At 41.8% G+C, this 20,152-nt stretch overlaps 1 protein-coding gene across 15 annotated transcripts in view; it reads right to left on the bottom strand.

The window, feature by feature from the left end:
* foxp1b (forkhead box P1b) overlaps positions 1-20,152 on the bottom strand; it is a 148,168-nt gene that overhangs the window by 10,975 nt on the left and 117,041 nt on the right. For all 15 annotated transcript variants that reach the window (XM_041034282.1, XM_041034283.1, XM_041034296.1 and 12 more), the window contains 4 exons: positions 14,835-15,027; positions 9,481-9,588; positions 4,982-5,069; positions 3,553-3,636 (listed from right to left, as the gene is read on the bottom strand). In XM_041034282.1, coding sequence (XP_040890216.1) covers positions 3,553-3,636; positions 4,982-5,069; positions 9,481-9,588; positions 14,835-15,027 — 473 coding nt within the window. The remainder of the gene's footprint in view (positions 1-3,552; positions 3,637-4,981; positions 5,070-9,480; positions 9,589-14,834; positions 15,028-20,152) is intronic.

The following is a 20,152-nucleotide window of genomic DNA, read 5'->3' as shown; positions in this document are numbered from 1 at the left end:
AGCATGGCTTCCAGCAGCTGTGGCGGCTCTGAGCAAAGTGCCAAGCCTCCGCACTGAGGCAGCAGCCAAGTGGAAAATTCTAGCCTGACCCCCTGCTCCAGCTATTAATTGGCAGGAAAACTAATGACACATATACATATTCCCACAAAATTGTTCTAATTGCTAATTTGCCGAAGGAGGCCAGTTTCCAAATTAAACATGACTTCAGACTGTGAGAAAAAGGAAAAAGGAAAAAACACAGAAAGAGAAATAAAGAGCAAGAGAAAAGGGAGGACAGTGTGGGTAGGACACGTCTCATCCATTGTTTATTACGAGGGATCAGATGTCTAATTTCTGCTGCTAATGGCAGGGAGGTGGTGTTGGTTTTTAACATCCGACTCTGCACAAAAATGCAGATCCTGTGCAGCCATCAAATTCTACTAATCACATTGTTAAAACTCATCACCAACAGGTATGATAGAGATTTCAGAAATCTAACACTGACATCCCCAGAACTGAATGCTGACATGTTACTGTCATAACAGCATTTTTTTGTTTTGTTTTATTTTATTTGATTTCATTTTACACATATTTTTTATTTCAAATAAAAACTGACATTTTCTACTTATTAAGCTGCTTAACTACTCTGCCCAAAAAAAAAAAAAAAAAAAAAAAAAAAAAAAAATTGTGACTTTTGTGTTTTCTGACTCTCCCATTTTAACAGACATGTGTCCAAGTCCCTCACAATGTCTGTTTATGTTTTGCAGGCTGAACCCGGCCTTTTTGGCAGAGTCAGCCCAAATAATTTGGATTATTGCGAGGATGCACAAATGTCGATTACATCCTCACCAACAGTAGCACAAGACGTGTTATTCTAAATCATGAACAAAATAAATCACACTTGGGTTTGCGTTTTCCTGACACAATGCTATCAATAGAATGAGGCTGCGGTGTTGACTTCTCTTCCTGTGGATTAGCAGGCTTTGTTTCATGTTTCATCCATATTCCCTGGCCATAAACACAGAGAGGCTTCAACAATAGGCCAGACAGGCTGGTAATAGCCTTGCCTTTGTTTGCCTCACCATTTGGGCTCACTCCAGTGCCTAGACAAAATGAGACTTCAGACTGAAATTAATTAAATGGTAATTGGTGATCTAATTATACTGGCTTTGACTCGGCAAGCTGCTAAAGAAAATAAACAAAAAGTCCCTCCTTAATTATGTATGGCGTAAAAGGTCAGATTTCTGACAAGAATGCTTAGTGACACCGAGTGCAGACACCCACCCACCCACACAGAGGCAAATACAAACACACATACACACAGACACAGAGAGACACGCACCGCTAATGTGGTACATTTTGTTTTGATCTCCCCCCCGCCCCCATCCACCTCAGAAGAATAAAATGAATCCTATTCATTTGACGTTCTGCATGCACAGTATCACTTTGTTTGTCTTTAATTATAACTAAATGTAAACCAGCAAACTCATCTGAGCTACTTTGCTATGACACTTGGCTGCTTATACATGCCTTTATTATATGCAACAGCACAGAACAGCAGAAAAGCAGAACTAGCAATTACTGCAAGAACACAATTGTTTATTCAGAGTGGCTCTATCTCCAGTCAGCTCTGAGGACACTTCATTCTATGTCTACTCAGAAGAGGGGTTTTCTTTGGTGGCCAACTCTGACGCTGAAATCTCAATAAAGCCTCACTGGGGCCATTGGCCCTGACCTATGTAAGTCCACCACTCACCCAGCCGAAGCCAGACATATTTATCATAGCATTTCATAGCAGCTCCCAGCAGGCAAAGCGGCGCTGGAGAATGGGAGTCTATTTATTTGAATAAAAATCCCAGCTCGCCCCCTTGAGAGTGTTAACGCTGAGCTCTGACACAGCCATTCTCACAGGCCCCGGGGAGAGAGGAGAGGTAGCGAACTCAAGATGCTATCTGCCGCCCCTTCCACTTTTCATATACAAATGTCCCTGTGTCAGAGCCCTCATTTTGCACTCTAATCTACACAATCAGTGTGTGTGACACAAGCGCAGCTTTAACAGACAGCCTATTGTCGTTCAACATCTCCAGGCGCTTTATGTTGACTGGCTGTGGTGTGTGGAGCGCACACGCAGCGTCTGCACGTCAATAGCCACCTCTCTGACTGTAAATAAATGAATCGAGCTGCACAGCGTGTTCAGAGACAGGACTCCTGCATGTATATTGTGCGTCTGTGTGTGCGTGGTGTCAGATTCACCGCCTGCAGTAAAACGATTTTTGCACATTTGGCTCTCTGAATGAACTGTCATACAGACTGAAGTATGTTGGTGAGGCCCCTTCTTAAACATGACAAAATAGCGCAGACACTTAAATGCCATATGTTAAGCCCTTGCCCCTATAGGATAGGGATTAAGCAACGGGGTTTATGGCATGGCATATATTAAGAGTGATAAGCATGATGTTTGAAATGTGTCAAGAAGATAACAGACTGATTTGCTGTTACATTAATTAAATATTCCAGCTGTTCACCTCCAGCAAATTTTGGTGAATCACCAGTGTAACGCATGTACTCTGGGGTTCTTTTTTTTTTTTTTTCAAATCCTGCAAGATTTTAATTTTTACAAAATCACCTTTGTTCACTGTCCAATAAGCTCAATAGTGCAACTGAAAAATCTGGTTCTGACTTTCATGCCAAACTCAATTTAAATAACACTTTAGTTAAAACTGAAAAATTTAACTTAAACAATAGTGAAAAATGCAGCCGAGATTTTTCTTCCTACCTTGACCCCAACACCAGCCTGTGCTCAGATCTGATTTTGTCAATGACTCTCAAAGAATAGCTGAGGGTAATTCCTGACAACTTTTTCAAATGAGGACTGAAATGTCCCCAGGGAGGCATCTGTTACCATACATCAATATCATCAGTACTAAAGTCAAAATCAGCAGATGCTACTACCACCTTTATTTTGGAATGGCAACTCTTTGACATCCGCTAGCAACGTTCGTACCTTTCTTTCAACATCAGAAAGCATCTGATGAACATCTTGTATCTACATATTAATCAATCAGTAATATCTTATGTTCAGCCCCTAACTGCTACAATTTTAATTCAGTCTTCTTTAATTATTCAAGATTTGTTTGGCATTTAATAAATATTCCTTATATTTAATGCTATCTGGCAGGAGAGCACTTTGTAACTTTGCTTTTAAAAGAACTAAAAATTATATTTTATCTATTTATAAAATATAATATTTGTTATTTATTACTACTCTCACTGTTTTTCCTGTGCTTTCTCATCCTTTTTCTCTGCGCAAACAGGCACTGGCTCTCTGAAGCCGATATGGGGGCTGTTACAGAGTGTGCATCCAGTTCATCACAGACACCAAATTGAATCTCGGATGTCAGCAGATGTGGTCCAAACAATATTTACAGCCTCCCTCAAGAGAACAGCTGTTTTTATTTAGCAGATAAATAAGAAGATGGAGGAAGGGATTAATGAATACATGTGTGCCAATTAAGACAAACAAAAGGATGGGGGAGGGACAAGAGAGAGACGTATGACAGGGTTGCTGCTCACCGGCTGAGGGGTGGCTTTGGGCTCCGTGGACTTGACATGAAGGTGCGTCATCATAGCTTGCAGACGCTCTTTGTCTTTCGCTAGCTGTAATGAGAAAAGAGAACATGTTAAATTTTTAATGAATGAGAGGAAAGAAATTCTTTTTCTGTACTTTTATTAATTCCATACATCCCTTTGCAGTGAGGGACTCTTTCACAGTGAGGGGTGTATGAACAAATTAATCTTTTTGCTCTTGGGACCGTCACGCTATTTGTTTTTAAATGCTTTAGGAAGCCGTCAACAACTCTGCACTCCGGACAATCTAACTACTGTCTCCAATTCAAGGTTAAAGTATACTGCGCCTCATTGCCAATAACAAGCCCAGGCCCTTTCTACCTGTCTAAAACTCAGCGCTGTGTTAGCTGCCAGCTTAAATTATGGTGATAGGCTGCATGCAGAGGAAGTCTGTCTCTGATAAACCTTCGCTCCATCCCTCTGGATAATACAGCACCAGAGCGGAAATAACAGGATGTTGGTATGGTGTAATGTTTGAGAACCTGAACTCTCATTGTTTAAGGTTAACGTTCTGTAAACCACCACCACGTTTTATAGTCATTATCAGTCATTTTTTGGGTATTATGTGGCTAATATGAAAACCACAAGTGAATATTGCATGAAATCTGGAATACATTACATTTGATCCTTGCTGTATTTGCTTTGTGACTGTAGCAGCCACTAATTAACAAAAAATATAGTTTAATGAAATGATTGGTTTTATTTTCTTCTGTAAAACTAATAAATAAGTGCAGTCTTCCATTAGCATAGTGATCATGTTCACCATTAAACCCTCCATAGTCACACACAGGCATACATATGACTCAGTGGCCATTATAAAGCCTCCCTAATGGAACGACAGCGAACCTTTTTCCATAAGTGCTTTCTTAATATACACATGCATGTTTTTCTTTCTCAAAGAAAAAAAAAGACCATTCAAGAGCAATTATGAGGGACAAAGTAATAAAACCACTGATTACTGCATCAACCGTTTTCTGTAGTGGGCTACAACAACCTTTCTGTTCCTTTAACTCACTCAACATTGAGCATCTTTCCACACCACGCCACAGACTCATTTCACCAAGTGTTTTATTGTTGGTGCCAAACAGTTAAAAGTCATAAATAACTTTAAACCCCAGTAAAATTCAAAATGTAATTATCTTCTCTACTTAGCCCCGGGTCCTTCATATATCTTTTCTTGGCTGCATACTTAACACATTTTTAATGACTGGCTACTTGCAAATGTACAAAATTATTTCATTCTGCTGCGCCCCCTCCGTGTGTGACCCCCATGGCTGATATCAGACGGACAGGGAGGGGTTCGGGAGACACTGAGGAAGCGTTAGGAGAAGACGACACATAAATATTTGGGCCAAAACAAATGCTGAGACAATACCTGCAGCTCCAGCTGCTGTACGACCTGCATTTGCACCCGACACTGGGCCGTGCTCCTGTCATCCAGGGCGTGCTCATTGTTAAGATGCCTGGAAAACAAAACAGAGAACAGACAAAAACCAATGTCAATTTGACTTTCACCTTCTGTAGCCCCTCAGATGTAAGAAACAAAAGTCCTGTGATGTCTGGTTTAATGACGCAACCTGGTAACTGAGTAAAGCACAATGAACTGAGAATGTGTGGTATCATTTAGGTAAATGTTATGCAGAGTTTCAACATGAAACACACAGCATATCGCAGAGGTTACACATACAATGACTGCAGAACCAGAAGAAATACTTCTTTTAACATACCAGAATGACACTCAATATTTCATGACAGTCATGTCTGCTTCAACTACAGCTCACAGATAAGAGGAATGATTGAAGAATTTCAGGGTGGACTCCTTTGCTAAATTATGCACCAGTTCCCTGATGCCATTTCTTCTCATTGCAGGTTTCATCTGCCTTGTTGTATTTGCCCTTTTTGGTTGTTTTTTTTTTTTTCTGCTAATTTTGTCATTAAAATTAAGGCCATACAGCCAGACCAAATGCAGAGGACAACAGGACGAAGAGATGGGATCTGTCACAAGCTTGAATTATGGATATAATTATGCGTGATTATTTTATACAGGAAAGATGTTCTCTTTTCCTGTACATTTATAACTAATCTAAATAAGTAGCTTGCCGGGCAGCAGACAGGGTTTTTTTTTTTTTTTTTTTTCTGTGATTTATATAAAATGGTAGAGATAAGGTTCACGACTGAAGGAAATATGATTGGAGGAATTTTATCAGCCGCCGCATGAATTACTGTTTGAAAATGCTTATGCAGGGGCATTTCATTAATCATTTAATCATAATCCGAGCAGGATGTTTGAACTGATTTCACAAATACCCTTTCATTTCACTACTTCATTATGCTCGCTAATGGATCCAATATATTATATATATCATAAATTATATCACATCTTCGGTGACCATGTAGGTCACTGTCACCAGGCTGGCGCCGGCAGATGGGAGAGAGGTGTGTAACGCGTCTGCCTTTTCAAATGCACTTTTTCTGTCATTTACTGCAAATCAAAAATAGCCAGAGCCAACCTGTGAAGGCACAGTGGCAGCGCTGGTGATATGATTGCCCAATAAATTTGATGCCATTGCTTTATGTACAGACAACACGTTTGTGCATTAAACGCCACACATACACTCAGAGAACAGACACGTGAGGGGAAGGAAAATTGATAGCGCGCCACTTGAAATGTGAAAGTTTCTCTTCAGCTGCAGTATTTTCAACCTTGAGGTGAATGATTTAAATCTTTATGGGAAACGTGGTCTCTTCCCCCCCTCAGCTCTTCCTTTTGTGTTGTGATAATACATTTTTCAAAATGACTGTGATATACATTCAGCCCTTTGATGTTAATTATTGTGGCGAAAAAGAAATTAAAAAGGCATATTTAAAGAACGCGTGGGCAATAACCCCCTTTGCCGAAATCAATTCAGACTTCTCCGGGCTTTCCATTTGCTTGAGTCAAATAAATGCCCATTTAATTAAGTAGCTCGGAAAATGAAACTGGTAAACATTTCAGGACATCTTACTAAATTTCAAAGAAGAAAATAATAGGTAAAGACGTTTCAGCTTCAATTTAACTGGCACAGACTGAATTTTCAATGAAGGGTGGCCTACGTGAGCAGCTTTGGAATTTCTCTGTTCATTGGAGACATGTGCCCTGCTTCTTTTCATCCTTTGTTACATTCCACTTTATTTCTTCTAATGACATGGAGAGTCACAGTGCATAATTAATAGGAAATGAAATATTCAAATGGCCCTAATGCAGCCTTGAGAGGAGTGTCTGGACATGGGAGCAAGGGATACGGGGAATTGACATCGAGAGAGACTATGAACGTTGGCATGTGTCACTTTCTGGACTTCAAATGAAGCCACTTTTAAAAGCTCTCTGGCAGGATGACAGTCCCTAATGTAAATTGCCACAATAAAACAAGTTAAACAGACATTCCTGTAACAGTCTGCTTTTTACATATCAGTTAGTTTGCCTACCTTCTTTTTTTTTTTCTTTACAATTTCTAATTATATAGACTGGACCAAGAGCTTAAGGCTGTCTCTGCGGAAGGTTTATCTTCTTCACTCCTGGGTGGAATTGTAAATTAAATGCACACAGTAGTCTCTACAGTAGCATTTACATTTAAAATGTATTGGAGGCTGATGGTTAAAAAAAATGGCGACTTTTATTTTTACACTTATTACAGATTCCAGTTGTTTTGGACATTCAACAAAATGTATTTTTATTTTATTTTATTGGTTATTTTTGGCTTATTCTTTGAATTTTTTTTTTTTTTTTTACACATGCACGGTTTGCCCGTGGCACAGGGCTGCATAACTTACAAAGCAATTACTATATCATGAGGAGGTGTGAAAGAGAAGTTTTTGTGGTTTCAGCAGACAGATAGTGCAGCACTAGAGGGCACTGCAGTGTTTCCCTGCCTCTGACCTCTGACTGGACACTGAGGAGAGGGGTCTTGACCCCCCATCAAAACACCAGACTCCGCTATGAACCCAACCACACCCTTCTGTACGCTGAACCCGAAAACAGGAACAGGGATTTGCTGCTTTGTATTTATCAAGATAGTGCCTGTAGGTATGTAATGTTTTCTTTAAAAGATAAAATAAATACACACACAGTTTAAAACAACATTTCAGTCCCGTGTTAGTTGTTACTGTTGGCATGTGGAGCTGAAATCTGGTTGACGTTAGAGTCCTCCTCACCTTTCTTTCTCTCCGGTACACAGTACACTGCGTTCTGCTGACTACACACTCACAGACACACACATGCATACACGCTTCTCTCCACTTATATTTTCAACATTTCTCCCAACCTTAGGAGACTTTTGTAAGAGTATTACAACGCCTGATGTATTCTTTGTTTTTATTTTTGATTCTTTTTGGAGGCCCGCAGTATCAGTTGCTGGGTTTCATGTGGAAGTGCTTAAGGGTTTGAGAGTTAACACCTTGGTGAGCTGCTAGCACTCTTGCCTGCTGTTAAACAAAGGCAGCTTTGTGGAGGCTCTCCCCAAATGTTTTCTTAACATGTTCCAAGCAGTTTGAGCAGGCAACTAAAGTAAACAAGATGTTGCCATGATAAAAACACTTGTAAAAACATAGCAGAGTGCACTTGGAGAGCTCTACCAGGCGCACTGAATTTAATTCCCCTCTCTTTTATAAACAAAGGGTGAGGCTATGTCAGAATACAATAAATAGTGATGGATTTAAGGGGTCACTCCCAAAGCTGAAATATGTGTGCCTACATGTGAAAGTGCGTGTGTGTCAGTGAGTGTGTGTGTGTGCGTGTGTGTGTAATCTGTGGTTTAATAACTCAGTGTCACAGGATGTTTATTAAATTAAAATTAAAATAAGTAACTGGCTCTTTTCATCTTGAACAGAAACTGTACTGTACAATCAAGTGTGATGAGCTTTTCAAATGCAAACTCTGCTCAAAGTGGATTTAAATAAACGATCAAAAGAGGATTCAAAATGTTGACGAAGACAGTCAAAACTTCCAGCAGCCTTCTGCAGCACCTTTCTCTCCTGCGTCTGTAAGGAAACTCTGCGTTCGCTGAGTGCTTGTTTTAGGATAATGGAATTGTGTCATATCTTGTTTAAAGTGTGACTAATCTGGGGTGACAGTGAGCCATTGATCTGCTGCCACAACGCAGATGTTTTCATCCTCTCCGTAACCATGGCGCTGTTATGAGTTGGATTACCTAGCGCGCACTGCACACCAGCTTGATTAGTAAACCAGGGGTCTGACTCAAACAGGGACTCATGGGGCAAAACAAAGGCTTGTGTCAGGCTGGACAGAGTCAAACCTGTTACACTGTTCACACTGGAAAGATGCTACACAACAGGTGACGCTGACTTAGCTGGAGCTCTCTGAGTACTGTTTACATGGTTAAATTTAACATAGTGCTGAGGTGTAAACCAAAAAAAAAACAAGTCAAAGAAGTAAAGCATGAGAAAGGAGCAGAAAAAACAAACAGACAACTAGCACAAAGAAAGAAAAAGCTGAGCAAGGCAGTCAGACACACACACACACACACACACACACACCAGTCCTCCTGTCCGGTGACAAGGGCAAACATGCAGAGCGCCCTAAGTGTGGGCTGCCACAGATAAACATCCTACCGTTGTTTGTTTGGGAAAAACGGCCCCCATCACCATGGGAACTGCACTTATCACAGGAATTAGAGGCCCATGCCGTTCTCAGAAGGAGACCCCGCCACAGTGCCCTTGTCAAGAGAGGGCCTAACCAGGCACCGACACACAGAAATAACAACCAGCTCCACCTATAGTGCCTCTGAGTTGCTGGGGGTCACAAAACGTGTAATCGACCTAACGCGAGGACACACAAACTGTGATAGAAACGCACCTCTGACTACGACTTTAACTTACTTGAGGAATGACTGGAAATCATCAAACACTGCCTCACATCCAGGCCACTTGCAAACACCATGACCATAGAGAGGGTGACTGTGGGGGGAAGGCTCCTCTAGTGTGGATCTGGAAGAGAAATTCACAGAAAGAGAGACAGTCATCAATAAAAACAGATCACAACTTTTCTGAGACACAAACACAGTTACAGGCCTCTGGCTACGGTTAAGCCGGTGCCTGAGGTTAGCGCCTCGCTGTGTGCTCTGTGTGTTGTTTCCACTTGAAAACGCTGACTTCTACTTGATCTGTGAGCCTTGGTCTGTGTGGAATCAGTGTACCTGCATGATCTCTGCTTGCACTTCTCTTAAAAGAGGGGACTCATGTTGTGAAAGCGCAACCAAATCAATATGTAATTATTTAGTATCACTGAGCCATGTTGCAATTCACTTTGATCAAAACTGCAAGGGGGCTCCCTCAGTCACTGTTGTTCCTGTGCTGCTCGCTGCATCGTGTCCCAGAGCCCACCTGGAGCAGTCTGTACCACAACATGAAACTCCCAAAAGCATCAGGCACTTTCACACCGTGCACAAACTGTAAACATCCCCGCCTGGTATCAATTTATCTACTGACCAATCCATGTCACCAGGGGCTGACAAGCACACATCTATGGGGAGCGTCTGGCTTCGTACAATCAGTCTAAATAGCAGGAACATCCCTGAAAAACAAACTTTACAACATCTTCCATATGGCGAGAGGCGTGCAACCACAGCTAGCCACAATCAGTGCTGAGAGAACGTGGCCTGTGTGGAGGCTGTGTCTGTGAAGAGAGCGAGACAGGCAGCCATATGGACACAGGCACTATACAAGACACACAACTTTCAGCTACAAGAGCCTGGGGGACTGGCCTATATCGCTACCACCTGTGCTTCTGGTGGCTCGTGAGCACAACGCTGCTGCTTCTCTTCCAGTCTGAGCCCTGCTCTTTAAGACAGCGGGCCGGATAGGGAGATTCATTACACCACAAACTGCTGTGTTGCCGTGTGGGAATAACTCCAGCCACTAAAATCTCATTCATATACATAGATTCAATAAGAGACAATGTCTAATACTACTACTTCAGGGGATGTCTTTAAGGATAGAGGAAAAATAAATACTGAAAATAATAAAATCTCGCATTGCTTAGCCAATCATCCATCTGCCAGGATTTAAAAATGGATGTAAAAATGAATTAGTAAAAGAAGAAAGTAATCTAACCGTGGTGTGCCAATTTTGTAGGATTAAACAAGCTGATGTTCAGATTTAAATCTCATTTGTATCAATGTTAGTAAAGCTGTACCTCAAGTAGGAAATTTTAAAGGTCGTCACAGGTTTCCTTGTGTTATAATTATTTGCTTAAGAGTTCACATTGTTCATAACATGTGATAATTGCATTGCAATTAGGAAGCAGTCAAGCATTCATGAATGTGGTTAGCAGCTTTTTTTCTCCCTCGTTTAAAAGTCAGAATTTTTTTTTTATTCAATTATGAATTATGCATTCACATTAAGACCTCTGTTTTGATACAGCTAATAAATAGATGGCGGAAGACCTATAATAATGAGTTTTTAACAAGGAAATGTGTGGACTGGTGAAGGTAACGCTGCTTTTTAATTTAAAGAGATCCTTTTTTAATTCTTTGCGAGCGGGCTTGTTGGTTAATTCTGTATTAATAAGATATTGAAATGTGGAGTGTGCTGGGAATCAGTGAGCACAAAGCACGGCGAGGGGCTGGCGGCAGAAGAGCCCTTTTAAACGGTGGATGGCTAAACAGTAGTAAATGACAGAATTTACACCAAATGAGCTACATTAGTGTAATAGGAGAAGAGTGTAGGATTCATGGGGTTTTCTCCCACTTGAAAATATGTTCAGGGGGGAAAAAAAAATTCTCAGCAGCTCCCTGCTTTGTGTTTAATTTGACTTGCACCCACAACAGGTCTGTCAGGATGTTATCATTGTCAGGCAGCCGGGGGGGGGGGGGGCACTCTAATGATCTCGTAACAGCGATGAAGAAAACCGTGTCATCAGCTTCCTTTAGAGAAGAAAGAACATTAAAGTGCCTATAGACCCGGACAGAAAATGTGTGAACCTTCCAGGTGTTGCACTGTGTTTATGTGTAGACAGACAAGGAGGAACTGCACACAAAGATGGCTTCGACAGCTGGTAGCCAGTTGTTTTCTAGTTCACTTCTTTTGATGAGATGCTTTGGGCCATATACAAGTCATGATCTATGGCATCATGCGCTGATGGACTCAATCTATCAGCAAAAGTGAGAAGATTGATGTCCCACCATGATAGGTCAGAGTCTGGCCACAGTGTGTGAAACCAGTCACAGCACTCTCCCTCATCGTTGGTGCTGATGTTAGCCTATTCCCTTGTGTCCTCCCCCTCCACCCTCCATCCGTTCACGCTCCCCTCCCCTTTTTTAACTCTCTAGGCCCCATACTCGATCCTTTCCTTCCATCTTCTGTGTGCCACTGCATGCCTTACCCTAAATGATTTAATTATCATTTTTTTTCGGGTATAAGACAAATGAAAAGCAAGAGAGAGAGATGGGAGTGCTGTGCCAAATCTGATTATTTATCTCTTTAACAGATTGCTGTGTTACAGTCCCCAAGCTGTGGTTACTGATGGTTGTTGGGAAGTAAAGTGGGCCAAGTGCTTTGTGAGGATGCTCCCCCTTACAAAGCTGATGCAGCACTGTATTGGGAATTTGTGTCAGATACAGATCAGGCACATTTCATTTAAATAAGCAAATCATTGAATAAAGATGACCTGACTCACAGGGGTATATCTCTATCTATGCATCACAGTTCATGGGCTGGGAAACAACACACACTGACAGATTGAGTGACTCAGGCCCTGGTCATATCAGGGATGTTATTCAGACAAACAGAAATCCCAGCCTGCCTTGCCAGAGTGTTCTTTGGGACAACTAAAAGCAGGAACACGTGCCTTGTCTTCGGTGTGTCAAGCCGGCAGTGATTGAATTTCTCCTCCTTCCTTAAGACGGAAGTGCAAAGCCGGTGAGTGATTCCTGTGGATGCACTTAAGGTTTTAGTTGCAGGCGTCGTTGTGCCTGGGCAGATTTTATATGACACATGAAACTAACTACATGGTACTTAGGGCCTGCTGTAAACCAATCTGAAGCCAGTCGGGAAAACAGGCCCATCAGCAGAGAGGCTTGTTTCTGTTGCATGACAAAAGGACTTGCAAAACCGCATCAATTAAAAGTTCATTAAGTTCAGCACTGGGAGGATGAGTGGATGCTCTCTATTTACGCCCAGGCCGGCCCAGCCCATTATCTTCAACCTGATTATTCAAATCCCTGGATTATAACACAGACGTTTTCTCAGAGCCTTGCTTAGAATAATCATACTTAATAATATTTCATTTTTCTTCCCATGGAGTCTGATTAGAATTGAGTCTGCATCTTCAAAAGAGAGGAATAATGCTCTTGATAGTTGTGCAATTTAAGTGTTCCAAAATTAACACAAGAAAGGATTAGGACTGGTGGTGTGAATCTAAATTTGCATCATTCAGCATTTAATAAAGAATGTTTGTGATCATTTTGTATCAGTCATCTGTTCTTAGTAATTGCACATCTGAAACCCTGGGTCGCTAATCCACGACTTCCTGTAGCAGATGGGCTGGATGAGAATCACCTGCTCGCTTTTCTGACAGATCTAAGATACTGCGAGAATATTCAGACTGAGAGTGCCTTCTTCACTTAAGCTTGTGTTAAACTGCTGTTGACATCCTCTTTAATCTCTGACAGTCAGTGCGAGGCAGAGGGGGCTGCCAGCTCTTGCGTTATGTCTTCTCCGATGTTTCATGGAGCCCTCAGTTGAGGCTGGTTCTTGCCTTTTCCTGCCGTCGATGCTCACCTTGTTTGCTCGCTTGCGACAATGTGTGATGGAGTGAGCCAAGTCAATATCCTCCCCTGCAATTTGTCTTTAACTGCACAAAAAAACAGAAATTCAGCCAGGTGCTGGATGAAGAACTGGAAGCCTGTGGACACTATCAACTGTGGGAGCAACTAACGCCCATTTTTTATTTTATTTTTTCTCCAGTGTCTGTGCTGTAAGATAACTTTGAAACACAGTAAAGAGGATAAGTCTGTGCAGGCAGTATGTCATCAATCTATTTAAAACTGATAGCACTACTTGAAAAGAAATAGCTGCTTTCCGTTTGCGTCTCACCATCAGTGAATCATAGTGTTTCCTCCCAGTGTCACTCATATCCTCTCAACAACCCCCACCAGTGCCCCCTGCTACCAGCCCCTCTTCACCTCCAAAGGCCTGCTGGTTTACTGTGCTAAACATGTTTTCATCTGCATTGCTTTCATAATGACGTGTAGGTTTTGATCACTGAAACACAAGTCAGATGTTATGCAGTGAGCTCATGGTGCCTGGAGGCTCCTTACTAGCAGTTCAAAGATCAGGCTTTGGTGCAAGAAAACAAGCAAATGTGTAAGATGCCAAATTAATTCCTTCCTTAAAGATACACACACACACACACACACACACACAGAGCTCAGGGAGCAAAAGCCTTTCACAGATGATTCATACTGAATATATGATACACCCAGTGTTTGTTTTGTTTCAACATATAATAGCTTGTTGTTCTTGCAATGTTTTTTTTTTTTTAATTTCTGAACCGACAGTTTGATTCTACGTGTCAACAAGTTCCCAGTAAACAAGGAAATGTTTTTCTGTTCTGAAAAGATGCTGGTAGTCCAAATGTTCTTAAGGAAATGCAACTTAAATCCCAGCTGCACTTCAAATGAAACAATAGCAGGAGAGGGTCAATGCCCTGACCCCCTCATTAATAGCAATAGCATCTCATTTCAGCTCCTTGCACATTTTTCCAAATCCCTCCATTTCTTCCAGGTGTTCCTATGAATCCCCCAGCTGCATCCAGCTATGCAGAGGAGTGTCTGTGTTGGCCTTAATGAAAATAATACTGTTAATATAAATTAACAGTAATCTGCGCAAACCCCTGGGGACATGTCCGTCAACTGAGGCCCTGTGAGAAATAGCTGTTTTAAATGGGAATATATGGCACATAGGTCCTCTCTCTGCTTTAGACAAAGATGACAGTGAAGATTGTTTCACCAGTTTAATTATCAGTTGTAGGTTACAAATGACTTAAAGAGCAGTGCTTTGGAAAACTGCTGCTGTGTAAAGGCGTTAGCTGTCATCATTTTGAGCTTGTTTGTTTTCACTGACCCATGTTCTCACAGTTAGAGCAAGCAAACAATGCAAGACACATGCAAAGAAAAGAAAAGAAAACAAACAAATAAAGATATATTAAAGTCCTGGTGGAGGGAGGGACTCACCCTTCTCTCTTGTGACTCATATATTGCCCGTTGGTGGAGGCATGCTGGTTGAGAAGTGGGTTCTTTGGCGGTGCCGGGGAGGACAGGTCGAGGCCCCGGTGGCCGTTGTTGTTGCTGCTGTTGTTGTGCTCCTCCTTCACGTGAGCATTTGTCACCTCCTTCCACAGTTGCTGCAGCTCTGCTGGAATCATGCCTGAGACAAACAAATTGGATAATTAAATCAATTAAGAGCTAATCCAACTCTCTTCTTCATCACTTAATTAAATCAAAGCGTCTGTAAACAAAGCCGAGTATTAATTAGAAAATATTCCACTACAGGGTAATGCACTGAGAGCTCTTGCCTCCCCCCACCTCCCCGCCACCTCCTTCTCTTCCTCCCATTTTCCCTGTGATCTGAAGCGTGTTTGTATACACAAATCCCTGGCATTCACGCAAATTTCATGCCCAGAGTAAATAATTAACATCCAGACAAGGCATGAAATCTGAATAATCACCATCATTTTCTCTCAACAACAGAGATGTGCAGAACACACACAACAAAAAGTTTACAATGGCAACACTAGAAAACACCCCACCCCTGCCTTCTTGAGAAACAGGACCCTGGGGTAATATTCTCAAAAGCGCATTAATGTGCAAAATACTTAAAGCTCTGCACCGCCTCCAATTGACACAGAAGACTTAAACCTCATTTAACAAGTCAAGCACACTGCGGCTCACACAGCCCTTTGAAAAAAAAAAATCCCTTGAAGACAGAAGACATTTTTTTCTGTGTGCTGGAAACACATCTACAGAGTGCGTGTGGTTTTTCTGCCTATGAGTGACAGCGATCCCGACACCCTGGGCCAGAGTCAGGATGGAGGAGGATAATGCTGTGTATGTGCACCGCACTTTCCATGTCTGAGAGAAGAGAGCCTTTGTTGGCACACAGTATATATATGTGTCCATCTATGGGGTGTCTGTTCCTGTGCTGCAGAGGTCTGTTTCACTTGACACAAATGAGGATAAAGCTGATATGTAAAATAAGATTAAGCCTCTTGTGAGCAGAATGTGTGGCTATTTGTGTTTTCAGTCAAAATTTCATGCATCTGGGTGACCCTGATTTAAATGGCATACTGAAGGATCTAAAAGTGGAATATGTGTGGATTTGTACTGAGCATTCGGATCCGTGCTTAAATAAGCCACATGTTTTAAGCATGGTGAAAGAGGCCCTTGGATATGCGGTGAATTTAACCACAGACCAAATGGGCAAGACCACTCGTTTAACATTACAATTAATTAAATCCATTCTCAAAATGAGCACTGGCAAATGGAAGATGATTTGCACATGCTTATCTACTTGGGTTTATATTCTCTGGACCGCCCCTCCCCCCCCCCCCCCCCCTCCCCGTTTCTCATCACCAGCTCTATAGATACCAGAAGTGCTCCTTTCAAGCACCAGATTGTAATACATTGTGTGCAAAATGCTTAGTCTTAATTTATTCCTGTTGTGGAAAATAACTGTGAGGTGAAGATCTCAATACGATCAGCAAAAATATTTTTAATTTGATAAGCTACTAAAGATTTTAATTATGCTGGTAATGGAGAACATTGGCCTAATGAGGCGGAGGACTCCAGAGAGACGCAGGGGCTAAGAACTGTGAAATGAGTCTGATAGGATTGCTGTAAATTCACACTAGATCGTTTGCATATCAAAGAGCAGGAAATGATTGCAGGACAAATCAATAACCTTTCCACGTTCCAAGGAGCGTCTTTCCTCATTCAAATATTTCAACACGCTTGCTCTATTCTGCCTGCCTGTATTCTGCCTTATTCTCCTCAATGCCTTGATGTGCCTTAATCGAAGTGCACGTCCATGACAGGCTAAACATGCTTAATATTGTGGTCTGTGTTATAGCATGCTAATCCAATGCTTGCTGATTTCCAGTTGCATTATCAAAGGATCCATTGTTGTTTTGATGGTGTAAGGAGTCTTTGGAGCAAAACTTCTTTTTTTGTGTGTTTCTTTTTCTTTCCTGTGATGGCTGGTTTGGAAGGGGAAGGTCACTGGTGATGCGAATGTCCTGTGCTCCGACAGCGGGACCAATCATTTTCCCCCCACTTGGTGCCCGGTGACAGTGGGCGATGTATTTTTAGCCGATGTGCTTGACAGGGCGGCCCACACTGGCTCAATTACCCAGCAGTCCTGGTGACCCCGACACCACTGTTTACTCAGATGAAACCGCAGCGGATAGACCGGTCTGATGAGAGAGGTAACGGAGTGGGACCGAGCTGTCTCTTTCTGGATCTAGTCCATAGTTTTATTGCTCTCTGTTTGCCTCTTCCCTTGTTCTTTCCATATCTAACCCTAACCTCTTCCAACAACAGCTATGGCTCATGATTCACATAAATGACAATAAAATATAATTACACAAATGTCTCCGCAGGTATTATATTTTGTGTTTTGACAAAATGCATTGAGTTTCCCTCCATCTGATTACTGTGGGACACATAATGACATTGATCTCCAAATCCTCTTTCTTGGGTCCCCAGTTTGTCCATCCTTTAAATGCTGGATTGGTTTATCTTTCCTCTTTCCATTTTTCAACACAACTATTCCACTCATTACGACTGGGAAATACGGACAAGCACTCTAAAAAATGTATGTTGTTGGGACACTTGATTGATCACCGGCCTCCCAACTCAATTTTACCTCTGCAGGTAGCTCTGGCACCGAGACAGGCCGAGCTCTTCAACCTTTTCCTGTCCTTGTCCCCCTGTACCCAGGTGACCATGTTCAAGCAAGCAGAAAGTTGATTTAAGGTTCATAATGACATCAGTTGCAGGCCATCATCCCCCAAATAAAAAATGGCCCCCAGTGCTCCGGTCTCTTTAAACCGAGCTGTTACTTCTTACACACAGTGCCGGTGCCATGGGGGGACAGTGACATCGCTATTAGTTTATTGTTCCGTCAGGCTGGGACCTTTACTGCACCCCTGTTTATGTTGCCGTAATCACTGGCCCGCTGATATGCACCCCTTAGGCCTGAAATATGTCCTGTCCTAATGCTGCAGGAACTATTACCAGTAGCCCACTGCTGGATGTATCAATCACTGACAGGTCAGTCGCATTACCCACCACCGTCCCCGATGTGCTGCTGTTCTGTGAGCACTTCATGGCTCGCCACGTTCTTTGCTTTCATATTACCAACAAATTTGTCATGTCACTGTCCCACTGGCCTCTCCCAGACAGCTTAAATGATGTTGCGCGGCTACAAGAACTCACTCTCTTGCAGAGCAACCTCGGAGGGTGAGAGGCCGTTTTAGCCAGGATGTGCACACTGTCCACCACTGTGACACGCACACACATACACTCACACACAGCCATGCATGTATATAAGCATGCAAACACACACACACACACACACCTACAAGACCTGCGCAATGTGAGCCTGAGCAACCACTGACTCACTTATCAGGTCAAGAGGACAGGCTTTTTGTGGGAGGGAGGGGGAGGGAGGGGTGGATGGATCAAATTTATATTTATGAGAGTTATATCCTCCCCAAACACATTGTTGTAATTTATAACAGATACCGTCTGGCCGCTTCCAAGACTTTGAACATTAATGTCAAAAGAATTTACAACAAGAGAAACAAATTATACTCCAGATAATGTGACAATTGTTTTTCACTCAAAACTGCTATCTACAAGTTTATACTTAATTAGTGCTAATTTTGGAGGGCTAATTCACATGCATTCCTTTAGTTCATTGTTTTGGCAGGAAAAAAAAAAAAAGACTAATCTGTCTCAGCCAACAATTTAACAAACCGGGACACTGAAACAAAAATGAACTGTGAATTGATTCATAGTACCCAAAACACAAACGCAGACTGCACACCTAGTTTTCTTTAATTACTCTGTTACAGTGACCCATTATTTGAAAACCTTTCATTCCTCCCATTGTCTCAGCACATGAAAAAAGGGATACAGTGCATTGTATGTGATAACACTGGCCTTTTAAAATAATTCTATTGATATCTACATTTTGAAATGAAAGAAATAAAAATCATCAGTTAAAAAGTCATGCCAATTTACTGCCCCCAAGTTTGAATCCATAATCACTGAGACCCAAACGGAGCAGATCAACTCATCACTTCCGACGCAGCGCTAACTGCTAGCTGAATATTGCAGATTAAATCTGAGCACCATAGGCCTGGCCCGCTGATGCATGAAAGAGTTTAGTGATGTGGAAAACAGAAAGGTCATCAATAACTTCAAACAGTCAAGCAGAAAATGTGTAGAATAGGAAGACAAACTGGGGGCCTGAAGCACTAGCCTAAGTGTTGTAACAGCTGTCAGAGGCACAGAGTTAACCATCAATGGATGGCAAAGGCAAAGTAACCAGGTTTGACTGGTTGTAACAAACTGAAACAATCAACTAATTGTACATGGGGAGTTTCAGTTCCTCATCTTGATGTTTGTGCAAACAACAGCTCTGAGAAATGATCCTGTCAGTTTTCGGTATAATTCATTTTAATGCATTGTTAAGGGTGGACATTTTTTTTATGCAAATAAAATTAGACTTTCTCTCAGGATTCTCTGAGAGAGAATTTTTCAACTAAAATATTTCTTCTGTAGTTTCACTGTCTGTGGCACCTTATTGGGTATGATAATGCACTTCATCAGTGTCCACTTATTTCTGTTTTATCATTTGTTGATACAGCATGGCGTGATGCATCAGAGCTTCGTATTGATGCAAATAATAATAGCAATAACAGTTTTTATGGAACAAACTGTACAGCCCTAACAAAGTGTAAAAGTAAGGTAAAAAAAATGATATAAATTCAATACAGCTACTCTCCTGATAAGGTGAGATGCCCTCGGGGTATGTGATGATGACACAGTGTAAACAGGATGTTCTGGGACTGTTGTGAAATCCATCAAATGTACAGTACCTAGCCATATCACCCGTATAGCACTTTACTCAAGGGGTGTGTGAGTGTTTGCCAGACATCTGACACAGAGAAATTCAGCAAAGCGTACTCACAACACAGCAGTGCTCCACGCCTGTGCCCATGGCAATCGTCTGCGAGCGGATGAGTGATTCCATACCCAGTCCAAACAATAACACCACTGTACAAACCGTGTTTGTGTTTGCCTATTACCTAAGCACCCCCCAAACCCTCCCGTTTTTATTGCCCTTATCTTGTTATTTCAAAACTGTTTGTCTTAGCTGGGAATGAATAGTCAATGTCATGTTCTAAATCCCTTATGACGGCATCTTTGTCATAAGGGGGCCACTCCTTAACAAAATATTAAAGAATAAATAAAGAAATAAACTT

Source organism: Toxotes jaculatrix, chromosome 3, assembly GCF_017976425.1.
Source record: "Toxotes jaculatrix isolate fToxJac2 chromosome 3, fToxJac2.pri, whole genome shotgun sequence".
Lineage (NCBI taxonomy): Eukaryota > Metazoa > Chordata > Actinopteri > Toxotidae > Toxotes > Toxotes jaculatrix.
Note: the sequence above shows the minus strand (reverse complement) of the source record. Positions and strands in the feature narration are given on the sequence as shown.